The following is a 27,139-nucleotide window of genomic DNA, read 5'->3' as shown; positions in this document are numbered from 1 at the left end:
TTATAATCAATTACCTCAAGTAATTGTGGGCCTGCCTTTTATTCTGCATAACGAACGCACGTCCGTGTGAGCTCGGCTCAAGCCAAAACGCTACCCAGGGTTGGTTCCTGACCCGATATAGGCCCATTCACGGACTGGGCGTATATCTAAAATAGGGACTGGTGGCAGCATACCAACTGGGGATTGGGGAAGGCTGGTAGTGACGGTCGGAGGTTCAGATATATATATTCCTGGCGCGGCCAAGGAAGATATATATACCGCCCTCACTACAGAGGGCCCCGATACCCATTAGGTTACAGGACAGTCTCCCTGGCGACCGCTTATCCTAGGTGCAGTTCCTTGACTGACCTGAGGCTAAGAGGGCGCTAGCGAGTTGTGCTGTGTAGTGACGTTACGGTTTAGTGACGTTGAAGGGATAACACACTACCGTGTTCCCTGCGCTGGTTGCAGCTTCCTGGCACTACTTTCTCTAGGTGCAGTACCTTGACTGACCTGAGAGGTAAGGGGGCGCCAGAGAGCTGCACCCACCGGCCGGCTTTCATCACATTGGTGGCAGAGCGGTGGGATTGCAGAATAATAGTGTTGTGGGACCCCTACTCCCAGGCACTAAAGACTGCCAGTGGTAACTTCCACTGCTGGAGTCTTAAGGTCAGCCCAACATTAGACGGTCAGGCTAAAAGTATAACAAGGTGTGTGCAAACTCAGGGTTGCAGCGGTGTCGGTTACCAAGATGGCAGACGGCACCAGGAGCAAGACCCTGCAGGAGGCTAATGCTACGGTCCGTGTGGCAGGAGGGGAGGACATTGTTACTCATGGCGAGGAGGAGTCCAGCCCGGGCACCTCAGGGAGCCAGTCCCCAGTATACGGTCCCGCAGTGGGCTGCCCACCACCTACCCAGCCCAGCCTGTCCAGATCACAAGCCCTTTTACAAGCGGCTATGGCAAGTCTCCAGTCTCATGGCGATGCCGTCTACAAAACCCTCCTGGCAGCATCAGAGAAGGCAGCGGAGGAGGAGCGTGCAGAGCGGGCTGCGGAACGGGCTGCGGAGCGGGCTGCGGAGCGTGAAGCTGCAGAGCGCCGGGAGGCTGCGGAGCGTGCAGAGCGAGCTGCGGAGCGCCAGCACCAACTGGACCTGGCCCAGCGGGGGCTTCCGCTAGAGCAACCAACCCATCAGGAGACCAAGTCGTCCAAAGTCCGAGCTGAGGACTTCCCTCTACTGGAGAAGGATGGGGACCTGGACTCCTTTCTGGTGGCATTTGAACGGACCTGTCTTCAGCACCATCTGGCCCGGGATCAGTGGGCCAGATACCTGACCCCCCGTTTGAGGGGTAAGTCCCTGGATGCCTTGGGGGACTTACCTGCCGGGGAGGTACAGAACTACGACTGCATCAAGCGGGCCCTGATCCGGCAGTACAACCTCACTCCCGAGTCGTACCGCCAGAAGTTCCGGAGCCTGCTGCGTGGCCCCAAGGACACTTGGACCGATCATATGCGGGCGCTGTTGAGAGCCGCAGAGCACTGGACCTCGGGTCTAGCGCTTACTACCCGCCAGGAGGTCCAGGAACTGTTCGTCACGGAGCAGTTCTTGTGGAACTGCCCAGAGGACCTCCGACAGTTCCTCCGTGACCGAAAACCAACAGGGGCTTCTGCTACAGCCGCCCTGGCAGACGAGTATGCCAATAACAGGGCGCCTGAGCTGAAGAAGTCTGCCAGCAGCACCTGGAGAGGGGGTAAGCCCAGTCATGCCCCTGTTTCCCCGGCCCCTAGAACACAAGGGGTGTATCCCCCTGTTGCCCTCTCCAGGCAAGGACCAGACGTAAGACGTTGTCATCTATGCAACAAACCAGGACACTTTAGGGCTGAGTGTCCCCAGCGCCAAAAGACCCCATCCCAGTCCCAGAGAGCGCCCAATGTTTTGTGTGTGGGAGGGGGTGGTGGTAGGTCCCTGGACAACATCCAACCCGTCACCATAGGCCGTTCTGCGGTCATGGGACTGCGGGACACGGGCGCTGAACGAACACTGGTACGGCCTGAGGTGGTGTCCCCCCAGGACTTGGTACCAGGAAAGACTCTTTCCGTCTCCGGGGTTGGAGGCGTGGAGCCGGCACTTCCCGTTGCCATGGTGTATTTGGACTGGGGTGCCGGAAGGGGGATGCGGGAGGTGGGAGTAACGCCAAATATTCCCGCAAATGTTTTATTAGGGACCGACTTGGGGCGTCTAGTATCGCAGTATGTACCCTCTGAACCCCCAAGTTCGGCCCCCCAAGAGTGTATTGATTTGTCTGCTGCTAATGCCAACCATGTTGTATGTAGTGTGCGTCCTGCTGAGGAGGAGGGAGTGAAACCTGAGGGTAACACCTGCACAGACACAACACAAACAGGGTTAGTGAAAGCAGGTGGGGAGTGTGGGGATGCCCGCAGAGGTGCTCAGCCGGCGTGCCGTGACCTCTTGTCCTCCGGTGAGGGAGGGGGCGGGCAGGATTCTGTAGAGGGAAGCTCAGGGATGGAGAGGGGGGCAGCTACCGGCAGTGTAGGGCTCCCAGGGGTATCCAGGCTGCTGAGTATAGGCCCACTGCAGGGGGAGGAACAGGCCATGGGAGGTGGGGGTGTCCCAAGAGAGGAGCCGCCAGGTAAGACCCCAGGGCAGGAGTTCCCCACATCCGAGATGTCCAAAGGCCTAGGAAGCCTGCCTGATCGGGCGGCTGGGTCAGAAACAGAGGGGAAGCAGGCACTACCCACGGTCACAGCGGTCATAGCCGCTGTCACCAGGAGTGGGAGCGCCGGAGCCCAAGGAGCCTTGCAGAGGTCCGACGGCTTCCCCACTTCTGACCAAGTGTCTGCCGGGTCAGACAGCGGCCAGGTGACATGCCCGGAGGGGCTGACAGAGGATGTGGCAGTTTCGTCGATTCTGGCCACATCAAGTCAGGAATTTCAGGCTGCGTTGGAAGCAGACGACAGCCTGAAAGCTCTCAAGGAACAGGCGGCACAGCCTCCCATGGAGTCAGACTGCGAGCGTGTGGTCTGGGACCAGGGACGGCTGTACCGGGTAACGGTCCAGCAGGGTTCACCGGAGGCGTGGCCCAGGGACCGACAGTTAGTGGTACCCTATCCGTTCAGGGCGGAATTGTTGCGGATCGCACACGAGATTCCGATGGCCGGACACCTAGGGATCGCTAAAACCAAGGCCAGGATAGCTCAGCATTTCTACTGGCCTGGGATGGGAGCCGCGGTGGGTGCCTACTGCCGTTCGTGTGACACCTGTCAGAGGGTGGGGAAGGCGGGGCCGCGCCCCAAAGCCCCACTGGTAACTCTGCCAATCCTCGAAGAGCCTTTCTCGAGGGTTGCTGTGGATCTTATTGGACCTCTGTCCACTCCCAGCCACTCCGGGAAATGCTTCATACTCACGGTAGTGGACTATGCCACCCGGTACCCGGAAGCGGTAGCTTTGTCGTCCATTCGGGCCGACAAGGTGGCTACCGCCTTACTGGAGATCTTCTCCAGAGTGGGTTTCCCCCAAGAAATGCTCACCGACCGAGGGACCCAGTTCATGTCGCGGCTGATGGAGTCCCTCTGTAAGCAAATGCAGGTGCAACATCTGGTGGCCAGCCCGTATCACCCACAGACTAATGGCCTGTGTGAGCGGTTCAATGGCACCTTAAAGCAGATGCTTAAGATGTTGGTCGACTCCCACGGGAGAGACTGGGAGCGTTACCTCCCACACCTCCTATTTGCTTACCGGGAGGTTCCGCAGGCCTCAACGGGGTTCTCCCCCTTTGAGCTCCTGTACGGGCGACGGGTACGGGGCCCCCTGGCTCTGGTGAAGGAAGCATGGGAAGGGGATTTGGCCACCCCCGAGGTGTCGGTCATCGAGTATGTCGTGCGCCACCGGGACAGGATGATGGCCTTGGCAAAGCTGGTGCAGGACAATATGGCCCAGGCCCAGGCCGACCAGAAGCGGTGGTACGACCAGAATGCTTGTGAGAGGACCTACCAGGTGGGTCAAAAGGTGTGGGTACTGGTCCCCGTACCACAGAACAAGCTTCAGGCAGCCTGGGAAGGTCCCTACTTCGTGCACCAGAAACTCAATGCCGTCACCTATCTGGTCACCCTGGATCACGCCCGTGGAAGGAGGAAGGCCTTCCACGTGAACATGATGAAGGCTCATCATGAGCGGGAAGCGACTGCCCACCCAGTGTGCAACCTTCCCGAGGAAGGAGAGGTAGAAACCCTCCTGGATCTGCTCACCCAAGCCAAGGCGGGTGGGTCCATCGAGGATGTGGGGGTTGGCCACCAGCTCACGGAGGACCAACGGTCCCAGCTGGGGACCACCCTGCACCCCTTCCGGGGGCTGTTCAGCAGCCTGCCCGGAAGGACTGAGATGGCTGTCCACGACGTGGACACTGGCGATCACCCGCCGATCCGGCGTTCAGCATATCGGGTCTCTTTCGAGGTGCAGGGAAACATGCGCCAAGAGATAGACGAGATGCTGAAGCTGGGGGTGATCCAGGCATCCAGCAGCGCGTGGGCCTCGCCTGTAGTCCTCGTACCAAAGAAGGACCGAACTACACGGTTCTGCGTGGACTACCGGGGGCTCAACGCTGTAACGGCCACCGATGCGTTCCCCATACCACGCATCGATGACCTGCTCGATCGGATGGCCGGGGCTAAGTACCTGACCATCATGGATCTGAGCCGGGGGTACTGGCAGATTCCTCTGACCCCCGCGGCAAGGGAACGCTCTGCCTTTATCACCCCTTTTGGACTGTACGAGTCCACAGTGATGCCATTCGGCATGAAGAATGCCCCTGCCACTTTTCAGCGGATGGTCAATACGCTGCTTGAGGGACTTGAAGGGTACGCGGCTGCGTACTTGGACGATATTGCAGTCTTCAGTCCCACTTGGGGGGATCACCTAGAGCACCTGCGGCAGGTGCTCGGTCGGATCCACCGGGCAGGCTTGACCATCAAGCCGGAAAAGTGCCAGCTGGGCATGAGTGAGGTCCTCTACCTGGGTCACCGGGTAGGCGGGGGGGTTCTGAAGCCAGAACCGGGGAAAGTGGATGCCATCGCATCCTGGCCCACTCCTAGGACCAAAAAGCAGGTGATGTCCTTCTTGGGGACCGCCGGGTACTATAGGAGGTTCGTCCCACACTATAGCACCCTGGCCAAGCCCCTGACGGACCTCACCAAGAAGAAGCTGCCCGTCGCAGTCGACTGGACAGTCGCCTGCGAGACAGCTTTCGGGGCACTCAAGGCCGCCCTAAGTAGCTCCCCTGTACTGCAAGCTGCCGACTTCGACCGGCCGTTTGTGGTACAGACCGACGCCAGTGACTTTGGCCTCGGTGCTGTGCTAAGTCAGGTCAACACGACAGGCCAGGAACATCCTGTCTTGTACCTGAGCAGGAAGCTACTGCCCCGGGAGGTGGCTTACTCCACGGTGGAAAAAGAATGCCTGGCAATTGTATAGGCCCTGCAGCGTCTGCAGCCCTACTTGTACGGGAGCCATTTCACCGTGGAGACGGACCACAACCCCCTCAGCTGGTTACACACGGTCTCTGGGTCGAATGGCAGGTTGCTACGCTGGAGCCTCGCTCTCCAGCAGTACCACTTCTCCATTCGCCACAGAAGAGGCCGTGACCACGGTAACGCTGACGGGTTATCCCGGCAAGGGGAGGGTGCAGAAGGACGCACGGGGGAACACAGGAATGTGCTACCCCCTCGCGCCCTCGTATAGGGGGAGGTGTGATGAACCTGTAGCCGCCATCTTGGTAATGATAAATCATATCCAGGGATGGCCACACTTCAGCAGCCCCCACCCTTGGGACCTTCTGTTAAAACGTCAACTAGATAGTTTCCCCCCATCCAGGCTCCTGTAAGATAAGAAGCCTACTTAACACTTGAATGCTAGGAGCTTCAAAGACTTCGAGAGGAAACACAGCCAGCAGGGGGGGGTGCTTCGTCTATCTGTACCTGACCATTTGTCCCATAGGACTAGTTTCTTTGTCTGTCACAAGCATGGAGGCATAAGATATAGAAACATGAAAAGTACACGCATGTTGCATGGGATGGGCCAATAAAAAAATATCACGGCGTCCCGGAGCCATTGCGCACACAAGCCTCCGCGGTAGACGTTTGTACGTGCTCTGGAAGCCAAGATATAGCGCGGAGCCATTCCTGAGGACCGTATGGTATCATAATTGATATCAAAAGGTCGGTTACGGCGGCCCGAATCCATGGGAACCCCTGGGGGTATCATGAGACCATCCCAGAAGAAGTTATTGGGTTCCATAGAATTTGGGCTTCTGATCGAAGTTAGACCTGAGGGTGGAGACTGAGCCAGCTGACCTCACCAGCAGTGGGCGGGACGGGGCAGGTAAGATAGCAGGACAGACAAGAGACAAGTCAGTTTTTGACCCAAGAGTGGTGTGCTGAACATCTGAGCACCAGCTGAGGCCACCAAGGGGAGGAGCAGTTTGACCATGCGGTGGTAGGCCTCAGCCTGTAACAAAGAACCGTGCCTGCGACCGCAGAATCCTCTCCCTGCGTCACAAGAAAATCAAGAAACCGGTAACTGATATGCTGTGGTGATTCTGTGTGTTGTATTCCATTGTTGTATAGTTTAGCCTGACCTTATACCTGTGTATATTTAGTTGTATATCGTGTATCTAGTGTATTATTATAATCAATTACCTCAAGTAATTGTGGGCCTGCCTTTTATTCTGCATAACGAACGCACGTCCGTGTGAGCTCGGCTCAAGCCAAAACGCTACCCAGGGTTGGTTCCTGACCCGATATAGGCCCATTCACGGACTGGGCGTATATCTAAAATAGGGACTGGTGGCAGCATACCAACTGGGGATTGGGGAAGGCTGGTAGTGACGGTCGGAGGTTCAGATATATATATTCCTGGCGCGGCCAAGGAAGATATATATACCGCCCTCACTACAGAGGGCCCCGATACCCATTAGGTTACAGGACAGTCTCCCTGGCGACCGCTTATCCTAGGTGCAGTTCCTTGACTGACCTGAGGCTAAGAGGGCGCTAGCGAGTTGTGCTGTGTAGTGACGTTACGGTTTAGTGACGTTGAAGGGATAACACACTACCGTGTTCCCTGCGCTGGTTGCAGCTTCCTGGCACTACTTTCTCTAGGTGCAGTACCTTGACTGACCTGAGAGGTAAGGGGGCGCCAGAGAGCTGCACCCACCGGCCGGCTTTCATCACAGGGACCATCCATATTAAAACGTCACCTTGACGTGGTTGGATGGCTTTTGCGCTCTTTGATCAAAAAACGCTAACTAAGTACCTTATGTACTTAACATTTACAGCAATATTGGAGTTCATGTGTTCATTAGTCGCAGTGTGCTGATGTATCGTGTATGTATATGGACCTATATGCTGATCCAACATTGGGGGATGGGGCCGCTGACATGAAGGCCATATATTGCGCCTTCATGAGTGTTGGGGTATTGTCATGAGGGCCTGTATACTGTGCGTGGACTAGTGGGGCTCTGTATGTGGTGCCTGCATGGGGAACGGAGCGCACTGACAAGTGGGCCTGTATGTGGTGTCTACATGGGTGAGGGCAATGACAACAGGAGCTGAATGTGGTGTCTACATGGGTGAGGGCAATGACAAGAGGGGCTGAATGTAGTGTCTGCATTGTGTAAGAGGCACTGACATAAGGGTGTATATGCTGTGCCTGCATGAAGGGAAGTCTGTATAAAGTGGGGTCTGGCATGTGGTTTCTGTGCTTATGTAGGAGGTTGATTTGTGATTCAAGTGCCTACATTTGGGGAGGATGTCCTTTAGAAATGATAAGGGAATAGAGTGAAAAATGATATTTGACATTTTGAATTTTACTTTTTCATACTGAGGCCATAACACAGTGCCAGATACATTACACAACAGACAACAATACCACCTCACAGACCCCTATAACTTTTATAAAGGACTCGGCTTGAAAAGATTGAGAAAAACAGGCCTTACGAGACCTAGATCAGCGCTATATTGGGAGGACAAATGCTTTTGGGCTGTGACTTTGCTCAACACAGCAGCCCAAAATATAGGGAACAAAAAAATTTAAAAAGTCAAAATACAGGAGAAAAACGACAGAGAAACTTAAAAAACAAATTTGGAGATATTACAGAGCTATTTCGACAACTAAAATAGTTTTTTTTAAAAAATAAGTTTGGGTATCGGACAACCCCTTTTAAATTGGATATTTGAGCAAAGGAAATTCTTCATGTTCCACTGTACATATATAATATATATCCTTTTTTAATTCTTTTTAAAGCAATATTTCTTCGATCAGCCTGAAAGTGAGCATGTACAACACCCTGTGACATCTATAATCAACGTGACCAAAGGGACCCCGCAGAGTCGCTAATAGAAGGTATTAACCCTCTATCTGTAAATTTCTAATCACACCATAAGAGTCTGCACTTTTGCTACCATTGATCCTATTATTCATAAAAACAAATGTTCCTTACTGTTTTGTGTATACATCTCCCATGCAAAGAAATTCAACACTGTAGTTACAGACTATGATCAAATTAAGTATAGTCCCTTTTATCTGATCCTCCTGTCGGCCCAGTCCATCTTTATTCACTCCCATGCAAACCACACGGGTCCGAATTGCAGCAGATTTTCTCTTGTGCTGGGTATTACAGTATCAGCACAATGAAATCTCACCCACACGCTGCTGATTTGATATCCAGAACCTGTCAATTTATGCTGGGGATTTAACCCTTTGCAATACAATGGGTGAAATCTAGGTAAAAACTGCAGCATTTTTGTAAAGGATTCGCTGCAGAAGATCGGGCCTGATGAAATCCTGGACAGTGGGACTGCTCCATACTCCCTAGATGGTTCGAAAGACCCTTGGACCATTTTCTAAGGTGTATGACATTGTTTATAGACAAGTCATCAACCATACTGTATAGTATAATCACGTAAATGGTACATTGAATAAATGCTGCTTTCTTTCCCCCAAATTGTCTCATACTTATATTTTCAGGTGTCATCACAGTCTCTTCACAGTGGGAAAAGTTGGGCCCAAACTTCGGGCTTACTTGGTGGAGGGACGCTCTATACTGGGTCTCCCGTCTTTCACATATTGAGCTGCTCTGGGTTCTCCTTGTGCTTTTTAGCCTTTTAAATAATAATTTATTCTGTTTGTTTTTTTTATTAAATAGAATAACACTGGAAGACACTACAACAAGCCTATAATTTTTCATCATGTTTTCTTTTGTGCCGAGAAAGTAAGGAGGTGTGATTTGGATAGGACTGACTTTTTTTTTTTTTTCTTTTACTTATTTATTCTTTTTTTTTTTTTTTTGTAATTAGCAAGCAGTGGTATCTATTCCAAATATTAAAGTGCTTTTCCTGAAATATACATACTGGATTTGTGATTGATAGGGGTCCTATGAAAACGCCTTTAAAGGACATGTGCATTATATAACATGTTACATATTTATTTATTACTATATGCCAATTAGTTTAATTTTTTCTCTAAGCCTGCCTAAAAAATTAAACCTGCGATCAGACTCTTGCTTGCAATAATTTTCATATAGCGACTCAGTGTGTCTCCACCAATATGATTTACGCTGGAGAGCAGCTCCAGAAGAGGAGGCTCGAGGTATCGACAGCAAGGATGGACTTCCTCAGAAGATAAGGACACGGCAATAATTATATTGAGAATGTCTGTTCTCTTCTGCAGAATGCGGTCGTATATTAGGTCGATATAACTTGTCTAATAATTATACAATAAAACCATATTCTATCCTGAATGAAGGAACTTTGTTGTTTCATTTCATCAGACATAGATCTCCCTGAGAATCTGACTCCAGAGCTTATTTTAAATGAAAGGTGACTTTTAGGGATGATCGGATCCGTGGAAGTTCGGACTCAGCTGAACTTTAGTCCAAAGTTTGGTTCGGGTACCAGAATCCGAATCCCATACAAGTCAATGGGGACCTGAACCTTGTTGCTTGAAAAATGGACATAGTAAGGACTAGGCGGCTGCAAAAGTCTCTCTCTGCGCCCGTACTTCCGAACACTAAAACGGACTTCCAGCAAAAGGCCGTGTTTGGAGTTTAGCACCGGACACTAGGTGTTGTAATGCAGCGACTTGCTGGCATTATGGTAATGGTCCAGGATGTGTTTTACCTGACCATGTACCTTCCCCCTCAGGTGACTGGTCACATGACTGTGACATAGCACAGGTCCTGCGCGCACAGAATGTCTGTCTGATCACATGACTGTGACATCAGCAAGGTCCTGTCAGTATGTGTGTGTGTGTGCACGGGATGCATATATAAACCCTGCTTGATGGGAGACAGGTGTGTTCTGTGAGAGAGGCGTAAGGCCTGTTCCCCATGTGTGTGGGACACCGACCGTGTGAGGCCTAGAGAGGCCGAGTGAAGCCTGGCAACCTGAAAGGTCGAGACTGGATCCTGTGTGGATGCTAGTGGCCTTGGAAGGCAGAGGCTTGATGAAGAGTCCTGAAAGGCAGAGCCTGGATCCTGTGTGGATGTCGGTGGCCTTTGAGGGAACGACGGCTAGAGACCCCCACCTGGGAAGCCGCAAAGCCACAGTGGTGGCGGATTATTGATGAAGAGTCCTGAAAGGCAGAGCCTGGATCCTGTGTGGATGTCAGTGGCCTTTGAGGGAACGACGGCTAGAGACCCCCACCTGGGAAGCCGCAAAGCTACAGTGGTGGCGGAGTAATGGACTGAGACAGCTAAACCCGGCAAAGGTAATACCCTGTGTTATATGGACATTAATATGGACATTGCTATGTTATTACCTTGCTGAAGGCTGTACCTGGAGCAAGTGGGCCGGTGTGTCACTTGGCTCGTGAATATTATATATATGTGTGTCGGCGTGCCACTGAGTTGGACCCGGTCATATGCGGTTTATGAAGTAATAAACTGCTGAGCATTGTTTAAAAACGGAAAGACATTGCACATGTGCATTGATTGTCGCAGCGAAGCGAGTATTCCCCATTATGATGTCTAGCGCTGCCTTACATATGGTTCGAGAATGCGGGCAACTGCAGCCCGGTTGCTAGGGGCATCTGCAGCCCGGTTGCTAGGGGCAACGGCACAGGACGACGAGTGTGGATTAAAGCATCTGGCTGCAACTCGGCGGGGTTGCGAAGATTGTCGTCGCACTCAAACCTGGTTTGCTGTGGCTCGGTGGGGCTCACGAAGTTTAAAGCATCTGGCTGCAACTCGGCGGGGTTGCGAAGGTTGTCATCGCACTCAAATCCGGTTTTGCTGTGGCTCGGCGGGGCCACGAAAATTTTTCCGGGGAGAGCGGTGTGTGAATAGTGTCCTGAGGAAATGCAGGAGCAGATAAAAATGGCTCTGAAAGGAGCAGCAACTGAGTCTGAAGCTATTGAGCGATTAGAGCGATTAAAGTGCCTGTTAAAACCGGAGCAGGTATTTGAGAAACGTCTACTGGACATGAAACTGGACATGGTGCAGGAACCACAGGAGCGGTGGGCACCATATGGAATGGCGACAGTGGACCATTCTATGAACTCTCCGGGGGCGCCAGTGTTGTCCCAGAGTGTTCGGGGAGGTGGTAAGAGCTGTTGTGAACTGAGTCCAAATACTATTATTGATTTTTCTTGTAAAAATTTCCCTGCCGGTGTGGTTGTTAAAAAGTGGGCGGAGTCTAAAAAAGGGGCGGTTGTTCAAAACAGCGTGGAGGATAGAAAATAAAAAAAAATTACTGGTGGTGGGTTGGTACCTCCTAAAAATGACAATGTGACAGTTGATAACGGGGTAGCTCCAGTAGAAGGGGGTGACGTCAAAGTGGGAGGTGACCTGTTAGTCCACAACACCATGGAGAGTGACACAGACCCCGTAGCTGACGGTGACACTACGAAAGTAGAAGGAGAGGTCAGTCAGGAGGGGCTAGACGAGGTGAGAAAGTCCCCATCTCGTAGACAGCGCAAGGGCCACAAAAAGGTTGCTCCTGTAGACTTGGCTGAAAGTGAAAATAAGGAAAATGTAGTACGGTGTGCCTTTGTTTCAAGGGTGGATCCTCCTTCCGAGGCAGAAGAGGAGGTGACGTTGCCAGTAGCAACCTCCGGTACGGTACCGAGTCAGAAGGATCTGACAGCCCTGAAAGAGGAGGCGGCCAGTCGTGACCAAGAGCTGGAGCCTATCAGCCAGCAGGGTCAGAGTGACGTGCAGCAACTATGTGGAAACTGGATATCGTGTCCTCAGACCAGCTGGGCCTGGAGTCAGAACGGCAGAAAATAAACCAGGTTGTGAGGAACTTGCAGCGAGAACTGGAGGAAAACAGCAAGGAAGTCAACAATTGGAAGGAAAAGTTCCAGAGAAATAAAGAGGAGGTTTTTCAGTTGGGGCTTGACAAAGCGGAGTTTGAAGATGAGCTGTGCGAGTTGAAAGATAGGTTCTCCCTGGTACACGTAGAGCTGATACAAGTGAAGCAAAAGCTGGATGAGGGACTACACCAGAGGGATAGAGAGCTGTCTGCCTTAAAAGAGGCGCTGCAGGTTGAAGTTTCCGGACGTGACCAAAACCTAAAACGACTGCGAAAACAGCTCAACCAGGAGCTGTGTGACTCCAAGAAGGAGTGTGGTGAACGCAGTAGGGAACTGCAACAGAGTAAGAGAGATTATGAGGATCTCCTCAAGGTGAAGAAAAAACTAGAGGAGGATAAGGCGGGTGCAGAGCAAGTGCGCCAAGTTGTTGAGACCACTCTGCAAGACACCCGTGAGGAGAATGATGATCTCGGGGGAAAGACCCTAGATCTGGAAGCTCAGGTGAAGGAGCTACAGATGTCCTGTGATACTCTCCAGAAGGCGGAGACGTACCTTAAGGAAACAGTCAGCAAGATGGAAGCTGAGCGAGAGAGGATGGAGGAGTCCATCGGAAAAGCCACAGACCAGGGCCAGGAGTTGACCGCTGGTGATGGGAGGTATGAAGCCGATACCTCCTCGAGTGATGTGGGCTCGGAGGGTTCGGTGGATGTCGGAGCCGAGATCAAGCAGCTCAAGGAGTTGCTACAAACCCAGTGGACGCAAGAGAAGCGTGAGAGACTGGCTATTGAGAGCCGAGTGGGCGCATTGGAGACGGAGAGGTCTGAGAGAGCTCTGCTGCTGGAAGAGCAGTTGAAGCAGGAAGAGCTTCAAAGACGGGTCACTGAGAGGCGAGTGGCGGAGCTAGAGGAAGAAGTTTCCGGGCTCAAAAGTCGCCTGACAAAGTATCACTCAGTGAACGAGGCCTTCTTGGAGAAGGAAAAGGGCGAACACGTTGCACTCACTCCCTTATACCATGAGAAGGTGGACCTGAGGAGAGCTAAGAGGGTGTTAATCACAGATAAATATGAGATGGATGTGGTCAAGGCGAAAATTCGTGAATTTGTAGCTGTGAGTCAGCTCAGGGGAAGCATACAGGGTGAAGAAGCTGGAGGTCAGTTGTCCCTGAAACCTGAGCTGGTTGATCGTCTGGAAACCACTGGTGAGACCGAAACGTCTCGGTACAAGTGCTTCGTAGATATACCCGAGGATTTGAGGGAAGAATGCACCAGTGAGTCCGTGCATGAGGAGTTTAAGAAGGCCGTGGGAGCCTGTAAGGTGTACTTGACCTCAGAAGCTAAACAGCTGGTGGTCCTGTCCACGACCGAAGTCACAGTGAAGAGGGTGGCTATCCTAAGTGACATGCACTGGCGATGTATTCGCACGAAGCGGTTTCTCCGGTTGAAGACGGAACAAGCCGTTAGACAACTGGAGTTGATGAGGAAAGCTCACAGTATGCGTGAAGAAGTCATCCGGGTGCCTCATGTTCTGGTGAGGAAGCTCGTTGGGAGAAATGGTCGAGCCATGCAAATGATGGTCAAGAAGTCTGGTGTGGTGAAAGTAAGCAGTCCACGTGATCGTCAGGACTGGATACCAGACGAAGACGGCATGGTATCATTCTCCGCTGTAGGAACAGAAGAAAGCCTGGGATATATGCGCATGCTGTTGGAGTACCGAGTGACCTACCTGCGAGAGGTAGAACAGTTGAATCTCGCTAGACTGCGAGTGGATAGACTGCATCATCTGAGTAGCAGAAGGTGGCAGCCATCTAGAAATTATGAGACCAGACAGAGAAAGGGCCCTTAAATAACAGAACAGCTATAGCTGGAGTTAGGGACCTTTCAAGATGTCCTGAGAGTAGTGGGCGTGGGTTTAGAGGTAGTGAGATCTCCAGTAACTCAGGTTTGGGCAGCCCAAACAAACGACCCAATAGAGGACGGGACATTACGGTGTCGAACCGGACCTTAGATACCAGGGCATGTGAGTCACACCGCTGTATGACTGACCCCTGGGAGCGGGGGAGACCTGACAAGGTTACGACTGACCGCTGGGAGCGGGGGAGACCTGACAAGGTTACAACTGACCGCTGGGAGCGGGGGAGCTCTGACAAGGTTACGACCCGGAAAGGTGACCTGACGAAGTCAGTGACAGTGACAAATGGTAGGACCCTAAGGAATGGGCTAATGTCGTTGACTAATGTTCCAGGGGCTGAGTAGCACAATTGTAAAGTACATGGTCTCTATGTGAGCTGGGGGTTATAGTGATTGTGTATATTATGTGTTCAACCCCACAAGTTTGAACAGAGGGGGGGGGGATATGTAATGCAGCGACTTGCTGGCATTACGGTAATGGTCCAGGATGTGTTTTACCTGACCATGTACCTTCCCCCTCAGGTGACTGGTCACATGACTGTGACATAGCACAGGTCCTGCGCGCACAGAATGTCTGTCTGCTCACATGACTGTGACATCAGCAAGGTCCTGTCAGTATGTGTGTGTGTGCACAGGATGCATATATAAACCCTGCTTGATGGGAGACAGGAGTGTTCTGTGAGAGAGGCGTAAGCCTGTTCCCGTGTGTGTGGGACACCGACCGTGTGAGGCCTAGAGAGGCCGAGTGAAGTCTGGCAACCTGAAAGGTCGAGACTGGATCCTGTGTGGATGCTAGTGGCCTTGGAAGGCAGAGGCTTGTGGAAGAGTCCTGAAAGGCAGAGCCTGGATCCTGTGTGGATGCTAGTGGCCTTGGAAGGCAGAGGCTTGTGGAAGAGTCCTGAAAGGCAGAGCCTGGATCCTGTGTGGATGTCAGTGGCCTTTGAGGGAACGACGACTAGAGACCCCCACCTGGGAAGCCGCAAAGCCACAGTGGTGGCGGATTATTGATGAAGAGTCCTGAAAGGCAGAGCCTGGATCCTGTGTGGATGTCAGTGGCCTTTGAGGGAACGACGGCTAGAGACCCCTACCTGGGAAGCCGCAAAGCTACAGTGGTGGCGGAGTAATGGACTGAGACGGCTAAACCCGGCAAAGGTAATACCCTGTGTTATATGGACATTAATATGGACATTGCTATGTTATTACCTTGCTGAAGGCTGTACCTGGAGCAAGTGGGCCGGTGTGTCACTTGGCTCGTGAATATTATATATATGTGTGTCGGCGTGCCACTGAGTTGGACCCGGTCATATGCGGTTTATGAAGTAATAAACTACTGAGCATTGTTTAAAAACGGAAAGACATTGCACGTGTGCATTGATTGTCGCAGCGAAGTGAGTATTCCCCATTATGATGTCTAGCGCTGCCTTACAGTGTCTAGTACGAACCCCGAACTTTGCAATTCGTGTTTGCTCATCTCCAGTGACGTTACCAGTGTGAGACATGTAGATCAGGAAAGCAGTCTGTCAGTCATTACATGTCTCACCCTGGTAACTCCCCCTCTGGAGGCGGATTATCGGGGAGATCTATGACCCGCCCATAGATCTTAACAGCTCATTTACTTATTAAGAAAAAACGTGGATTTCTCTGGGATAAAACATCGGATCACAGATATCAAGGTATCATTTTAGTCAATTTTGCATGCCGATATAGACTGACAAATTCCCGTTAAGTGATGGCATATTCTAATTCTTTCACTTACAAAGACAGTAATCCTACTCAAGCCTTATACTTTGCAGCAGGTTTTGAGGAATTTGGTCGATAGCATCCATTACTCGTCAGAATAGTCTGGATTCATGCAATTATTTTTGATGCAAAGTTGTTAGAAGCCACAGAGTAAAGAGTAAGTTTCTCTTCGGTGTGCTGACGCGACTTCATTAATCACCAATGTCTCTATACTGGGAAACATACGTAAGAAACCAGAATCCGGTAACTGTAGGCGGATCTCGAGTCTCCCATCAAGATGTAAGCATGCATCAATTAGTGTGATGTCTGCAGAGTCGGCTGTTACCAGGAGGGATTCTTCTTAGTTAATGACAGTAACTCTACACAGCTGCTGTAAGCGATGCTGTCAGCCAGGATGAGGTTTCGCGACCACAATCCTCCAGGTGTAATTATCCGGCTCCTGTGCTCCAATACCTGCAGACAAGATTTTTATAGGCTCCTATGATATGAGTTCAGTGACTGGCAGGTAAGATACGGTTTTCTATATTTATAGTCTGTATGGTGTTTTGGAGACAAATATTTAAAAAGTTCCATAAACTTTTCCTAAAATATTGTCATTTGCAGAATAAACCTTTTCCATCATTACCCTTCCACCATTTACTGCCCTAGTAAATCTCATGATCGGCGGAGAATTTACATCCAATGTATTGTCATATCGCTCCATATTAGTATTATTGTTTGTGCAATTTGATACTGTTTTGTTCTGTATCTAGGACATATTTGCTTAAATTTAATACATCTCAAAATTGGTGTGTTGTTCTGATCCGCAGAAAAAAACTAATTAGGAAGTTTTAAAGGGCCGTAAAATGTTATTTGACCAATTTGAAAACTTTTAGTAATACACATTAATTATGAAATCGGCACATATGTCTGAAGTTTAGTCGCCCTTTTTCTGCCTCGGCCGCTCCGCTCTCTCCTTGGTTGTGACACCCATATGTTTCGTCATGTGATGAAGGGGGCTAAGCTTCACTAACGCACTAATCCTGACAGCCAACTTCATGTCATTACCGACACAGAGAGGAGGTGAAGCTGCCGAGACGCTGAGAGCGGGTATAAAATCAGGACTTTGATGCTGATTTCATAACAAAAGTTTGTTAGTAAGTCCAATTTATTTCTATTTGCAAAACATTAAAATAACTTTTTATCTCCCTGCACTTCTAGTTCAATATCTACTGCATATACACAGTAATCTGCATCAATTGGAAGGGATTGTCACCAGATTATCAAATATATATATATTTTTTTTTAATTAGGATAAATTCTTTTGTTTTCTCTGCTTCTGCTCTTGCTAATTTCCAAATTCTATACAGTTGAATATAATCAGATTATCAGACTCTTTGGATGCTAGATTAAAGCAATTTTACTGTATAATTACACACCTAAAAATACAGATATGTCATAATTATAAGGCAGAATTCACACATCTGTGAAGTCTTCGAATTGCAGTGCTTCTCCCAACCGGCAGCTTTGATGACCTGAACTAACTGACTCATAGTGTGAATTCAGCCTTAGACGTACACAATATGGAGAATAGCATTGGGACCTTTTAATAATTGAATTCATGCTTTTCACTCAGTACATTGCCCCCCGGTGTATAACCCCTGTCCCCCACCATGCCGTCTGCCTTTACTAACATGTGACAGAGCGGCCGGTGGTGCAGAGCTCACTGATACCAGCGCGGTCCGGTAATAGGAGCCACCGGGGTAACAAGTCCGTCCATGACATTTCTTCCTCCAAAATCTTCCCCCATCACCTGTGAATGATATTATTGAGAAGTGGAAGGAACCGCAGCAACTCAGCCACAAAGTGGAGACCCCGTAACGTTACCGAGTGGGGGGCCGAGTGCTGAGGAGCAGAGGATAGAAAAGTCAGCAATCTTAATGCTTTAGGCCCCTTCACATGTACATGTTTTCGGTATGTGTGGTATCCATTTTTTCCACATATACCACACATGCTGATTATTTGCCACTGTTTTCACCCTCTGCGTTGCAAGGCTACGCTCCCACGATGAGTAATTGCTGAGTTTTTGATGTTGCAGATTTTCTACAGCATTTCTGCACCTATTAGGTAAAATAGTTATTTGCATTTTTTCATTGCGTTTTTTTTCACGTGTTTTTATCGAGTTTTTGTCCCTTTTTGCTATGTCATACTTTAAATAAAGCTGCTTTGTTTTTGATATTGCTGGTATTTGGCTTTGGCAAAACTTTACTGATATAGTCATGTGCAGATTACATGCGATTATCGTGCGTTTCGGCAGCGGAATCGAACTAAAAATGCATATACTTTTATTACCTATTGATTTCCCGTATCCAATGCAATTCAATAAGGAAAATCCGCACATAAAACTCTGCATACCCGCAAGAGAAATTGAAATGGTGCAGATTTGAAACACGCACTGTGGGTCAGTTTACGCTGCATGAAAAAAATCCCATCCGCTTTGCTGGAACTGTAAAATACGAAGATTTTTGTAAAGCGAAAATATGTAGCGTCAAAAACTCACCAAAAACTTGTTGGAACACAGCCTCAAAGTTTTAAATCTGCAGTGAAAATCTGCAACCTGACATGCTCCAAATTTAAAATCCTCACCATGGATTAAGTTACTCTGCAGACTTTTTCCCCAGTGCATGAATGAGATTCGGTAAAATATCCATTGCTACTGTGATGTGCATCAGCTGACTTGATATCTTTTTTCTTAGATCCCCCTCAGAAGTCAGCTTCTCCGATCCGTCCAGGCACCCTCTGGTTAGGTCCTACATGTCGTCATACGAAGTAAGTCGAATTGTGCTGAAGTGTCAGAAGGAGAGAGATGATGCCCTTCGAAGAGAGGAGTCAGCCAGGGACAAGCTGAAGCTACTTGAGGTGTCTTCACGTTGCCAGATCCAGGAATTGAAAGCCAAGCTTAAAGAAGTGACCAACGAAAACAAGAATCTTCACCGAACTGTGAAGAAACTCAGATTAGACCTGGGCCTAGAAGGGAATCCAAGATTTAAAGGCAAGATGACCAAGGATATCATCAAGGAGCTATATGAGCAGGAAGACCAGTGTTCTCACCTGAAAGAGGACAACCACCTTCTCTCTGTGCAGCTCCGAGAAATGGTTCCTATCATTGTACAAACGCAGCAACAAAAATCTGAGGTGCAGACTCAACTCAAAGATATGGAAAGAAAAATGCGGGATCTATCAACGGAAAACACTCAGCTGGCCCAGTTTTTGCAGGAAAGTCGAAAAGAAAGAGAAGACTTGGAAAGGGCTCACATGAGGCTCAAGAAATACATAGAAGATGCCAAGACGGTTACGAGCCGGTCTATACAAACAACCACGTCCATTCCCGTCACTTTACCGACCACTTTCAAGAAAGTCTCCAGAGAATCCAGCAGCTCGCAGGCCACACCGGAGAAGAGAAAAGTTTCATTAGAAACAAGTATCTCACCACCGATGTCTGCAGGAAACGCCCAGAAACCATACTACAGGACTTTACACAATCAGTCCTGACAAACAGAGATTCTGGAAGGGTCTTCGTGGAGACCTAAGGTTTTTAAGATATTGACTGGAATTAGAAAAACATGACTGCCTTCTTCCAAATACAATGCCAGCCATGCCTACAGATTGTGTGTGGTATTGCTGCTCTGCAACATTCACTTCAAGGGAGATGAGCCACAATATAACCGATACAACCTGTGTGCTGCCGTTTTTTGAAGAAGGCAGACATGTTTTTCTAGAGAAGCAGACATCCCTCTTCAGTTTTGAAATTAATAAAATGTACTTAAAATTAACTTTATCAAACTTTGTATTTTGCATATATTAAGATTCACCAACCAGAATTGAGCAAAAAGATTCACGTTGCTTCGGTCCGGTGTCCAGTCCTCCATGGCAGCAGGACCAGGATCAACTTCACTTCTGAGGTCGCCATCCTTGACCCGAAATTCTGGGAGCCTCTGGCGATTACTAGGCCCACGACCTCATGAGGCATTATCATGACGCGCATCATGAAGTCACGTGAGCTTAGTAAATGTCAGAGATGCCCAGGATGATGGGTTAATGATGCCAGCCGCAGAAGTGAATAATGTTCTGATATGGCTGCCACGGAGGACCAGACTGGACCAGGACAGTATGAACCTTTTTGATCAAGTAATGCCTTTTTATAATTTCCAACCTATACATTTATGGCATATGGTATGACAAAATGTGTAATAGATCAGGTCCCAACTCTGAAAGGCAGGGGATCCCATGGCTGTAATACGTTAATTCACAATGGCCATTCTACTTAAATGGGTTGTCCAGTCCAAATCGATAAGTCTGCAATCACTCTGTGGGACTGCAGACTTATGAGTCCCCCCAGAACAAGCACTGTGCGCTGCGAGGATTTGCCGGTTTCTGAGCTGGGACCAAAAGGTACGTATGCGATATACATACCCCCGGCCAGTGGGCGCGGCCTCGCTCCATACACATGATTGCTTCATCCCGGCCCCGTCTCTTCATGCACTGCGCCGCAGGATTCTATTGCGCAGGCGCCAGGAAGAGACAGTGCGCCTGCGCAATAGAAACCTGCAGCACAGAGCACGGAGAGACGGGGCCGGGATGAAGCAAAACGTGTTCTATGTGAGCTCTATGTGAGCGGCACTTTGCGCATGCCCGGGAAGTCAGGGAGAATAGTGCACGTCACAGGGCCTGTGATGTGCAGGGGAGGGGGGAATATGATAGTTAAGCATATAGGTGGGGATTTGGGGGAATAATAAGCAGATAGGCGGGGATTTCTTCCTGTTCCCTGGACGCCAAACCTGTACAAAATAGAATTGATTAAAGCGCTTTTCTCTGCAATCAGACCTCCTACTATGGGCCATACAGGTAAGTATAGATTTACTTTTCTATAGCCTGTATGCCCATAGTAGAGGTCTGATAACTCCAAAGTGGTGACAGATTCCCTTTAACTTTTGCCATAGGTACTAAAAAATTTTATTTTGTTTATGGCATTTACAATAAAGGCATCATTATTTGCATTAAAAAATTCTTTCAAGTGTGACAATAAATGTCCCCCTTTGGGCTTTCCCTTCAAAGGGTATTTGGTGCCTTTTCTGTGAATCCGCTGCTTCGTAAACATGAAGAATGAATTCAATGGCCACATAGGGGCCGACTTATTAAGAGTGGCATAGCACACGCACATGTACTGGGGTACACGGTGTCAAATTCATTAAGTGGTGCATGCCAATCAATGAATTTGGTGCATCTGCTGAGTGGCATGTGCTTCTGTGCACCTCGCCAGAAATGCTACTCCAGTCATGACTGGAGTAGGATTTCTTGCGTACAAAACACCAGCCCTTGAAATGAATTGGACAGCTGTGTCCTGTCCCCTTCCCAGCTTCGCCAATGTTAGTAAAGCGGATTCGAACTGGCGCCAAAATTTGTAAAATTTTTGTCCAACTCAGAGTTACTCAAAAATTAGGCGATTTTTCAAACTTGTTGTGACAGTTTCCTGGTGTAAAAGCTTTGATGCATCGGCCACATAGAATGTAATCTTTAATTTGTTCTCAATGCAACATGCATAACACGCCATCCATGCCCAGTAATTAAATGTGTACGTCATCATACCACGATTAAATGGTTATGTCCTAGTGACAAACATAATGCAGCTCCGAGTCTGTGATATTACCATGTTCCTCCTCTACATTCTACCTATTCAAAAAGTTACTGACCATATTTTGATCCATATGAGACTGCCCTAATATACATACAAGTTTGCCTGCAGGCTAGCAGATGTTTCTTCAAATGTTCTGTCTTGTTCATAAAACTTCAGATGATTTGCCAAAACCGATAGATGAGAATCGTGTCTCTGTGATGTCTCACGATAGACAGTTGCTGAAGATGATCTGCTGGTGGGGTCAGGTCCTCCAAGTACAAGTACTAGCATAAGACATGCTAATTACTTATGCAGCTGCCCGGAAAGAGACGAGTGGAACTAATAGGAGTTGAAGAGGTGCAGAGATGACACAACCCACCTGAAAATATTATACATAGCTACTGACCTAAACTATTAGCCCAGGAATAAAACAAATAGACTAAGGCCACGGTCCCACTATCAGTATTTGGTCAGTATTTTTCTCAGGAGTGGGAGCCAAAACCAGGAGTGGGTGATAAATACAGAATTGGTGACTTGTTTCTATTATACCTTTCCTCTGATTGTTCCTCACCTGGTTTTGGCTCCCACTCCTGAAAAAAAATACTGACCGAATACTGACCAAATACTGATAGTGCAGCCATGGCCTAATAAGAATGAACAACGGTATAGCACAATTAGGTTAAGTGCACACTGTCTTTAACATATAGACAGAGGAAAAGCTGCAAGAGCAGGGGCGGACATACCAATGGTGCAACCTGTGCACTCGTCCTGAGAAGAACGGGTGAGCGCTACCATGAGTCCTGTGTCATGCCAGCAGTAAAGCCTCCTGAGACCATTCATGTGTGGGGTTGTTTTACATCCATGGAGGGGGCTCACTTTAGGGCCGGACTGGGACAAAAAAAAAAGCAGCCCTGCCACACAAACCCTACCAGCCCACATACTATAACTCTCACCCCCCCCCCCGATCAGTGAATTATGCTTTACTTTATTATGCCCCTCACTACTCTCTTAAATCCTGATCCACCACAGCTGCACTTACATGGTGCTCTTTAGAGCTCTGGTTCTCAAGATCATGGGGGTCCCAGTGGTCAGATTACAAGGGATAACCAGTTTAAACAGGGTTTCAAACATTTTTTATATTAGAAAATAATAAACCAATAGTGATGCTCCCGAACAGAGGCATATATAGAAATCATGGGGCCCCATAGAAGAAAGCAGAAGTTCTAATTGGGCCCTCCCACTCCCCCAAAATAGAAAAAAAAAATATTCAGTGGGGTCGAAAAGGAGCATATCTCACAACTTTGCAGCCTTTCAAAGTATGATGTCAACAAAAGTGTCCCGCAAACACTGTAAGATAACCCACAGTGAATTCCTTTACTGTACCACCCACACACACAGTATGATGACCCTACAGTACCCCACCCCTCAACTCCCCTTTAAAAGAATGGTGACACCAAAACAGTATTATCTCCCAAAAGTGACCCCCACACAGTATGATTGACCCACAAAATGCAGTATGATGGGCCTACATACAGTATAATGACCCCACACCTCTCAACACTGTATAATGGCCCCCACACAGTATGATTGAGCCACAAAAACTTTCACACTGTATAACTGCTTTCACACAGTATAAAGGCTCTCACATAGCCTTCCATATAGCATACTGCACTCCCCATAGTCCTCCACATAGCATACTGCATTCCCCATAGTCCTCCACATAGTATAATGCACTCCCCATAGTCCTCTATATAGTATAATGCTCTCCCCATAGTCTTCCATATAGTATAATGCACTCCCCATAGTCCTCCATATAGTATAATGCACTCTCCATAGTCCTCCATATAGTATAATGCACTCCCCATAGTCCTCCATATAGTATAATGCACTCCCCATAGTCCTCCATATAGTATAATGCTCTCCCCATAGTCCTCCATATAGTATAATGCTCTCCCCATAGTCCTCCATATAGTATAATTGTAACGGGTCTGGGAGGTGGAACCTCTGAGCAACTATACAAAGGGGCAGTCCTTGTAAGGAAGCGGGTGGCTCCCAGGGAAGGCGGGCAGGTAGTCACGGCAAGTGACAGGGACAGTCTCTGGGTAGAAGGGCAGGAGGTCACGGCAAGTGACGGGGACAGTCTCTTGACAGGCGGATGGTCACGGCAAGTGACAGCAGGGAAAGAGTCTCTAGATAGGCTAGCAGGCAGGTAGCAGGTGAGCGCTCCCAGGTGAGCGGGCAAGAGTCTCTGGACAGGCAGGTGGTCACGGCAAGTGACGGCAGAGCCTCCAGGTAGGCTAGCAGGCAGGTAGCAGGTGAGCGCTCCCAGGTGAGTGGGCAAGAGTCTCTGGACAGGCAGGTGGTCACGGCAAGTGACGGCAGAGCCTCCAGGTAGGCTAGCAGACAGGGAGCAGGTGAGCGCTCCCAGGTGAGCGGGCAAGAGTCTCTGGACAGGCAGGTGGTCACGGCAAGTCACGGCAGAGCCTCCAGATAGGCTAGCAGACAGGTAGCAGGTGAGCGCTCCCAGGTGAGCGGGCAAGAGTCTCTGGACAGGCAGGTGGTCACAGCAAGTGACGGCTAAGCCTCCAGGTAGGCTAGCAGGCAGGTAGCAGGTGAACGCTCCCAGGTGAGCGAGTAAGAGTCTCTGGACAGGCAGGCAGGTATCTGGCAGGTACTTCCTGGTCTGCAGGCGGACTGATCCATAGACAGACTGGCAGGTGCTGGTAGGCAGACTGTCGGACCACAGGATAGCAAGCAGGTAGGCAGGTATCAAGCAGGTGACTGGTAACGGGACCTGAGGACTGAAGCAGAGTTGAAAGGCTTTGCAACAACATTGCTCGGGCACCTCCATTTTGGAGGAGGTGCCTTATATATGGTGAGGTCCTCCGGCCATTGGCCGGGGACTCCTTAGGACGGCGCGCGTGGCTCCTTTAAGAGAGGGGAAGCGCGCGCGCGCCCTAAGCACAGAGGCCGGGAAGCAGTGCGCGCTGCCAGCAGAGCGGGAGGAAGACGCCGGGCACGGAGCGGAGAGGTGAGGGGAACGGCGTACCTGCCTAGCAGGAGGCAGGGACGCCGACGCTACAATAATGCACTCCCCATAGTTCTCCTTATAGTATAATGCACTCCCCATAGTCATCCATATAGTATAATGCACTCTCTATAGTCCTACATATAGTATAATGCACTCCCCATAGTCCTCCATATAATATAATGCACTCCCCATAGTCCTCCATATAGTATAATGCACTCCCCATAGTCCTCCATATAGTATAATGCTCTCCCCATAGTCCTCCATATAGTATAATGCACTCCCCATAGTCCTCCATATAGTATAATGCACTCCCCATAGTCCTCCATATAGTATAATGCACTCCCCATAGCCCTCCATATAGTATAATGCACTCCCCATAGTCCTCCATGCAGTATAATGCACTCCCCACAGTCCTCCATGCAGCATACTGGCCACCACAATGTTTTCACTGATTTAAATTAAAAAAAGAAACAAAAAAAAAGAAACAAATAATAATACAATATTCACCTCTCCTCCTCGATCCCATGTAGTGACGTCATCGGCCCAATGCGCTGAGATGTCAGATGGGGAGGAAGCATCAGCTGAAGCTCCCTCTTTTATCATTGCTTTCGACTGTATCGGCATCCAGGATGCCATATGTGTGAGAGAAAAAAACATTTAGGGGGCTGACAGCGGCGGATACAGCAACTTGGGGGCTGACTGCGGCGGATACAGCACATCCCTAGATGATGAATAAACCATAGTCAGCCCCCTATTTACTGTATACATAGAATCATAGAATGGTAGAGTTGGAAGGGACCTCCTGGGTCATCTGGTCCAACCCCCTGCTCAAAGCAGGATTCACTAGATCATCTCAGACAGATGTCTGTCCAGCCTCTGTTTGAAGACGTCCATTGAAGGGGAACTCACCACCTCTCGTGGCCGCCTGTTCCACTCATTAATCACCCTAACTGTCAAAAAGTTTTTTCTAATATCTAATCTGTGTCTCCTCCCATTTAGTTTCATCCCATTGCTTCTAGTCTTTCCTTGTGCAAATGAGAATAAAGATGATCCTTCTACAATGTGACAGCCCTTGACATATTTGTAGACAGCTATTAAGTCTCCTCTCAGTCTTCTTTTTTGCAAGCTAAACATTCCCAAATCCTGCAACCGTTCCTCATAGGACATGGTTTGCAGACCAGTCACCATTCTGGTCGCTCTTCTCTGAACTTGCTCCAGTTTGTCTATGTCTTTTTTAAAATGTGGTGCCCAAAACTGTACACAGTATTCCAGATGAGGTCTGACCAAAGAGGAGTAAAGACCGATAATGACTTCACGTGATCTAGACTGTATGCTTCTGTTAATACATCCCAGAATTGTATTTGCCTTTTTTGCTGCTGCATCACACTGTTGACTCATGTTCAGTCTATGATCTATTAGTATACCTAAGTCTTTTTCACATGTACTGTTGCTTAGCTCTATTCCTCCCATTCTGTATGTGCTTTTTTCATTTTTATTGCCCAGATGTAGTACTTTGCATTTTTCCCTGTTAAAAACCATTCTGTTGGTTGCTGCCCACTGCTCCAGTTTATTTAGGTCTTTTTGAATCCTCTCTCTCTCTCTTCTCTAGTATTAGCTATCCCTCCTAGCTTTGTGTCATCAGCAAATTTAATCAGCTTACCCTCAATTCCTTCATCTAAATCATTGATAAAGATGTTGAACAATACAGGTCCCAGGACGGAGCCCTGTGGTACCCCACTTGAGACATTCATCCAGCTGGATGTGAAGCCATTTACAACCACCCTTTGAGTCCGATCACTAAGCCAGTTATGAATCCACCTAACAGTTGCCTGGTCCGTTGCATACTTGGTCATTTTTTCAATAAGGATGGTGTGAGATACTTTGTCAAATGCTTTGCTGAAGTCAAGATATACTATATCTACAGCATTTCCCTGATCCACCCAGTCAGTGATTCTGTCATAGAAGGAAATTAAGTTAGTCTGACATGACTTGTTAGTTACAAACCCATGCTGACTCTGGTTAATCACTTCCTTCTTATCCATGTACTTACATACATGTTGTTTAATAATTTGTTCAAAGATCTTTCCTGGTATAGAAGTCAGACTCACCGGCCTATAGTTCCCTGGGTCCACCTTCTTCCCCTTTTTGAAGATAGGAACAACATTTGCTCTTCTCCAGTCTTCTGGGACTTCTCCTGTTCTCCAAGAATTTTCAAAGATTATGGAGAGTGGTTCTAAAATTTCTTCTACGATCTCCTTCAGTACTCTGGGGTGTAATTCATCTGGACCTGGAGACTTGAACTCATTTATGTTAGCTAAATATTCCCTCACAATCTTTCTGTTTACAGATAACTTGGATTCCTCTATTCCTTTAAAAGGACAGTGAAGATCAGTTGATGTTACATTTTCTTTCTTAGAGAAAACAGATGCAAAATAGGAATTAAAAAGTTCGGCCTTCTCAACATCCTCTCTTACCATTTCTCCATTTTCATCCTGTAAAAATCCTAT

At 48.8% G+C, this 27,139-nt stretch overlaps 1 protein-coding gene across 6 annotated transcripts in view; it reads left to right on the top strand.

Moving 5' to 3' along the window:
* YIPF1 (Yip1 domain family member 1) overlaps window positions 1–19,706 on the top strand; it is a 35,540-nt gene extending 15,834 nt beyond the window's left edge. For 2 of the 6 annotated variants that reach the window (XM_073643411.1, XM_073643415.1), the window contains exons 9-10: window positions 8,294–8,392; window positions 9,017–9,394. In XM_073643411.1, the coding sequence (XP_073499512.1) occupies window positions 8,294–8,386 (93 nt within the window). In that variant the 3' untranslated portion in view covers window positions 8,387–8,392; window positions 9,017–9,394. Of the gene's footprint in view, window positions 1–8,293; window positions 8,393–9,016; window positions 9,395–9,572; window positions 9,789–16,217; window positions 16,454–18,683 lie in introns of those variants that run through there. The other 4 variants (XM_073643413.1, XM_073643414.1, XM_073643412.1 and 1 more) reach the window with 4 other exon arrangements.
* The last annotated feature ends 7,433 nt before the right edge of the window (window positions 19,707–27,139 follow it).

Source organism: Phyllobates terribilis, unplaced genomic scaffold (assembly GCF_046119375.1).
Source record: "Phyllobates terribilis strain yellow unplaced genomic scaffold, ASM4611937v1 Scaffold_8__6_contigs__length_399053987, whole genome shotgun sequence".
In the NCBI taxonomy this organism is placed as follows: domain Eukaryota; kingdom Metazoa; phylum Chordata; class Amphibia; order Anura; family Dendrobatidae; genus Phyllobates; species Phyllobates terribilis.
Note: the sequence above shows the minus strand (reverse complement) of the source record. Positions and strands in the feature narration are given on the sequence as shown.